At 38.4% G+C, this 6,000-nt stretch overlaps 1 protein-coding gene and 1 long non-coding RNA gene across 2 annotated transcripts in view; one reads left to right on the top strand and one right to left on the bottom strand.

Annotated features, from left to right (window-relative positions):
• Positions 1-432: 432 nt before the first annotated feature.
• On the top strand, positions 433-2,320 carry LOC114902345. Its single transcript, XR_003795482.1, has 3 exons — positions 433-515; positions 1,820-1,973; positions 2,123-2,320. It is a non-coding gene; the product is annotated as an uncharacterized LOC114902345 (long non-coding RNA).
• Positions 2,321-3,836: 1,516 nt separating this feature from the next.
• CNGA1 (cyclic nucleotide gated channel alpha 1) overlaps positions 3,837-6,000 on the bottom strand; it is a 43,273-nt gene continuing 41,109 nt past the window's right edge. The window contains exon 12 of the mRNA XM_029234575.1: positions 3,837-5,661. Coding sequence (XP_029090408.1) covers positions 4,247-5,661 — 1,415 coding nt within the window. The 3' untranslated portion in view covers positions 3,837-4,246. The remainder of the gene's footprint in view (positions 5,662-6,000) is intronic.

Raw genomic sequence — 6,000 nt, 5'->3', positions numbered from 1 at the left:
CATAGATTTGTCAAATCTTAACATTTGGAATTATCTCCTTCAGATTATTTTGAAAGATATAAAACAGCACAGACAGATGAAGTCCTATGAATTTCTCACTCTCCCTCCCATCCCATTCAATCCATCCAACACAGAAGTAACCACTTTTCTGATTTCTACTCTCATTCCCATGCTTGTTATTAAACTGTTACGTCATAGGTGCAGGTCCATAAGCACTACTTAGTATTGTGCTGTATGTTTGTAAGTTTTGTATAGATGATATTATGTGTACATACAAGAGTCTGCACAAATGAAAGTGTTAAGAGCAGGCACCCTGGAGCCTCACTGCCTGGATTCAAATAGTAGTTGTGCCCCTTCCTTCCTGTGTGCCTCAGGCTAATTAAACTCTCTGTGCCTCCACTTCCTCATCTGTTAAACAGGAAACATAATGGACCTACCTTATATGTTGTCATGAGGATTAAACGAATTGATATCTGTAAAGTACTGAGGACAGAGCCTGGCACAGACTAAACTACGTAAGTGTTATTTTGTTACTCTTCAAACGTTTTCTAGAATTCTTCCAATTTATATGTCTAGTCTCCATTTGATGAACATTTAAGTTGTTTACAATTTTTTACTATTATAAACATTCTTCAACATGTCTCACTGTTGAAGAATGTGGCCAATTTTTGTAGTGACTATACATACCGAAGAATGAAATTGCTGGGTTTTAGGTTAATCCAACTTTGGGCTCTAGCAGATATTAGCATATTCCTTTCCAACATATGGTAAAAATTCCCACTCTCACTCAAAATTCCTATTACTACATCCTCATCAATTTTAGTGTTCCCTGATCATCATTTCTGTATTTGTGAAATGAGGAGGGGTGAACTGGTTGATCCCTATAGAGTCTTTGTACATTTTCTACGTTCTCTGATTCCCTTTCCTTGAATTTCCCACTTTCTCCCTTCATCTAGAGATAAACTAGTCCAGCAAATAGCAAACAATTTCTTCTGAGTCTATAAGCCTCGTTTGGTACTTTATATTCTGAACAGTCTGTAAACTAGGATATCCAATACTACAATTGCAGTACTCATAAGGAAGAATATCTCCTAAACTGACAGCATCCAAGCCAGGCATACTTCCAACACTTTTAAAGCAGATCTGTAGTTTTCAAACATTTTAAAGCAACGGACTTTTTAAAAAATAAAAATATAAACTGAAGTTCAATATAAATGCTGCTTCCTCCTTTTTTCCCCTTTTTGCTTACCTCTAATATATATCTTATACATTAGTAAAAGCTTCTTGTAATGGCATTATTATTAGTGCCTAGATGAACTTCCTGAAAATAATACTGAAAAGCTTCCATTTATCTTGTTATTTTACCCATTAAATTTGCATTTTATACTTTATTTGATCATGTTTTCATTTTAGACTAGTATATATCCTATATTAAAATCTTGTGGAAATATCCACGTTAGAAAAGAATTGCCTACTATTACCAAAGAGCTCTGATTTTACCACCTATAATTTCTATGGGGAAAAAAATATACTGCTTCAGGCTCTGAAGGTTATAATTATAGGCCAACATTGCCTCCTAATGGTAAGAAGCTTATTTACATCATATGTCAAGTTAGAAATTTTGGTTTCTTTTTTAAATATGTGCAAAACTTTGAAGTGATCTCTTCCTATGAGAATATTACCTTATTTTGATAACAGAGTTGGGGAGGGAGGTACAGTACTTATCAGACATACTGGCAAGACTAGGTCATGGGGTCTCTGCTCTCCCTCTGATGTGCCATCTACAAGTCCCAGAATTCTCTCTCTCATTTCCTCTCAGATACAGTTACTAAAGATCTTCAAACTTCAGCCAGCCCTCACTTATCCTTATGTCAAGCTTGTCTTAGTCTTAACATGTTAAGATGCTAGCTCCAGACAGCCAACTGGAGTGTGGGATCAGCCTGGAAAACAGATGGTCTCTGGATTGCTAAAAGGTGAGCTCCTGCTTTGACATCCACGTGTACCCAGGTCAGCACACTTACCATCAGTCTCACCAAAGCCGCATGTTCCCTGTCTTTATTTTTTTTTTTTAATCTCCTCATGAAGCCAAAGCCCAGTTGTGAACCTCTGCTTTGCACTTCAGGTGTCTAAAACTGGAGCCTTCACCACCACCTGTCAGAGCCTCTACCTGGAACAGTCATGAAAAAGGAATTGGCTAAACCCTCCTTAGCCCAAGCCTTTGAACCAAGAATCTGCTACCTATCTGATGTAAGTTCACAGAGCTTTGGATCAGAGGTCATCAAATCAGAACTCTTGGATATGTCTCTAGCCCAGGTCAGATTCAAAATCCCCCCAACCTGGATGCTGTGATTGGGGCCGCTTCTACTTTGGGAGCCAGCCGTGAGCCAGGTGTGTAACCCTCACTCACTCCTAATCTTACTTAATCTGCCTGCTATGAAGAGCCAACCAGGCTTTTTACAGTGTCTAGAGGTTTTTATAGCAGGCAAGAAAGAACACAAAGACAAGAATAAAATGCAGATGGAGGAGAAGGAATAAGAATAAGAAAGAAAAGAGAGGAAAAGGAGCACTTGTTTCAGGCAGAAACCATATTATATATTACTTACGATCCACCCACTCCGGGACTAGCCACTTCCTCTGTAGTGAAGTACTTGCCTGCCGATATAAAAGAGACAGATAAAATGTAGAAGGGAAACGTAAGGCTGCAAAGACAATGTATAATTCAATAAATATTCTACGGCTTCCCTGGTGGCGCAGTGGTTGAGAGTCCGCCTGCCGATGCAGGGAACACGGGTTCGTGCCCCGGTCTGGGAAGATCCCACATGCCGCGGAGCGGCTGGGCCCGTGAGCCATGGCCGCTGAGCCTGCGCGTCCGGAGCCTGCGCGTCCGGAGCCTGTGCTCCGCAACGGGAGAGGCCGCGGTGGTGAGAGGCCCGCGTACCACAAAAAATAAAAATAAATAAGTAAATAAATAAATATTCTATTGGTAGAGTAGGATAAATTCTACCATTGGCATGCACCGATTGAGGTCCACATAGATATCTGAAATGTCAAATTAACAATGTCATATTATTACAATATGTTACAATTGTTAAACAATTAACAAATGTCATATTATTACAGGCACGTATAGAAATCTGATATCAATTCCAGTGATGTGTTAAGCATTTATTGAGCCACATCTGGGTTTAGCAGTAAAGTTGTATAATTGATTAGCAATGTCTTCCATGAGCACACACTTGTCATATAGTTCCCTTTTCTTTTCTAGAACCATCCTCCCATTAACTCCTTCCTGGTTCTCTAGCTAAGCGCTTCTGAAGCTTTAATGTATGAATTACCTAGGGGTTTGCTAAAATTCAGATTCTGATACAGCAGGTCTGGGGTAGGGCCTGAGATTCTGAATTTCTAAGAAGCTCCCATGATGCCCATGCTGGACCATAGAACTTTCAGGTCTCCTTTTCTAACAACAATTTCCTTTGTTCATCACCAAGCAAGAGTATTACCTTTATCTCTTTTTCTTATTGCTGGTCAGTCAGAGAAAGAAGATAGTAGCCACTGCTGTCAGGCCTTAATAATCAGATAATTTAAAAAATTTTATTATAAAAGATTCCTACAACAACTTATGATTTTCAATTTCATATATATATATATATATATATATATATATATATATATATAATTTGTCATGCTTTTATCAGTAAGAAGTTTTTCTCAACCATTCTTCCCAAGCCCTAGAGTAAAATGATTAAGGTCCCTAAAATGTCCCAGAAGCTCTAAAATATCCTAAACTCTCTACTAAATTATCAAAGAAATAATATCCACTACAGCTTTAGGTTTTATTTTACTTTATTGCATTCTAATTCTTTTTAAATGGTATCCTGAACATGATGTACAGGTAATTCCCAGTTGCTCCTTAACAATATAAATTGCCTGAAAGTGAGGGATACTTGTTCACTTTTATAAAGAGTGTTACATAAAAGAAGCATATGTGAAAAAATCAGAAGATATAAATACTGATAAGTTAATTGGTTTATATCTTTGCACGTTACCCATTGTGAAAAATGCTAAGTGTGAGGATCCTTTAGTCACAGTACCTCACAAGTGAGTGTACGGCCTTGTGCCCTGCAGCAAAGCATATTCTCCTTACGGAAAAATTCCCAGCTGAATCATTCTCTTCTTTCAACTTACAGGTGCCATCATCACATCACCAAAAGGATCCTGAGGCATGTCCTTATGAATAACCAGCTTTTCAGTCCTGTGTAGAGTCTGTGGGCCCGCTTTCAGCTCCAGATCCTTCAATAGCTGAAAATTCTGTGTCAATAAGTGGTTTCAGAAATTGCTCAACCTTGGTTAGTCTTTGCTTCAGTTTCTGCTGCATTGACTCATACTCAGCCAGGATCCGGGCAAATTTTGTTTGCAGGAGGTCTACTGACCCCTCCATTCGAGTGACCTTCTCTTCGAGATCTTTAGGATCACTTCCAGCATTTGCAATGTTTATGTCCAGTAGCCCATCTTTCATCAAGATTTGCTTCCCTTTCTCTTCTAGCATACATTTGGCATCTGGGTACTCAGTTAGAGCTTCCATGAGGTCATCTTTTGAGAGACAGAACAGATCTGAGTAGCCAATACTTTTAATGTTGGCCGTTCTTCGATTGCCAGCTTTGCTGCCTTTAATGTTAAGGATGCTGATCTCACCAAAGTAGCTGCCATCGCTCAATACTACAAACTGAGTGATTCCATCATCTGCCACCACGGCGAGTTTGCCTTCCTTGATGATGTACATCTCTCGTCCAATATCCCCTTTCTTGCAAATGTAATCTCCAGGACTGTAGACTTGGGGCTGTAACTTCAAGACCAACTCCACCAACAGACCAGCTTCACAGTCGGCAAAAATGCGCACCTTTTTTAACGTGTCTAAGTGAACGTTGATGGCAATCTCCGCTCTTAGTTTATCAGGTAGATACTTCAAGACTTCTTTCTCATCCACTGTTTTCTTGTTGGTCCACAGATAGTCAAACCATTTAATAACTCTCTTTTCCATATCTTTGCTTACATTTCGAAAATGCATGTATTGCTTGATCGCATCAATTCTTGCTTGAAATTCTGCTCTGGCTGCATTCATGTTGGAAATCATAGAACCTATGTTACCAACAATGGTGGCAAAAATTAACACTCCAATTAGGAAATCAGCCACCACAAAGATATACTCAGAATCCCTCACAGGAGGTGGTGTTTCACCAATGGTGGTCAAAGTCAGTGTAGACCAGTAAAGGCTGTATACATATTTTCTAGCCAAACGGCCAAATTCAGGATCGTTAACATCAGGATAGACCCATGTATCATTTCCAAATCCAACAGCTTTGGAAATAGAGAAGTACACGCACGCATTCCAATGGATGATAATGACAATATACATAACAAGGTTAGAAATCCTGAAGATGTTTGGGTAGTTTGTCCTTGTTTCTGTTCTCTGGAAGAACTCAAACATTCGAGAGATCCTTAACAGTCTGTTTAGTCTAATTTCTGGATAGTTCCAGCCCAGATTAAAATACAGCAGATCAGTTGGTATCACTGATACAACATCAAGTTTAAACTGAAAGTTTGATTTATATTTCTCTATGAGTTTAAGCTCTTCCTTCACCAGTAGTCCTTGTTCTAGGTAACCTAAAATAGAAAAAAAAAAAAAAAAAGTAATGTTTTTTTCTTTTCATGCCACTGTAAATTTTTCTAAAGTGACTCTCAACAAACTTCACTGAGTTCAAAACAAGAGTTCATTCCAATAAATATGCTTTTAGCAATGTAATAAGATATGAGTACTGATCAACATATGGCTGTGGAAAATGTTCTTTTGCAGAAATAAAAAGTAAAACTTTGTAAGCACAGAAGTGAGAGATTATATGCAATGTATATATACAAGGTATATATACAGACCTCTCTAGATTCAGCATCTTGTCCAGGTAAAGCTATGCCTTTTATGAACAGTGTTCTTGGAAAGTTTTCTTT

The sequence above is a fragment of the Monodon monoceros genome, unplaced genomic scaffold (assembly GCF_005190385.1).
Source record: "Monodon monoceros isolate NGI ecotype Baffin Bay Population unplaced genomic scaffold, NGI_Narwhal_1 Super_Scaffold_20, whole genome shotgun sequence".
Taxonomy (NCBI): domain Eukaryota; kingdom Metazoa; phylum Chordata; class Mammalia; order Artiodactyla; family Monodontidae; genus Monodon; species Monodon monoceros.
Note: the sequence above shows the minus strand (reverse complement) of the source record. Positions and strands in the feature narration are given on the sequence as shown.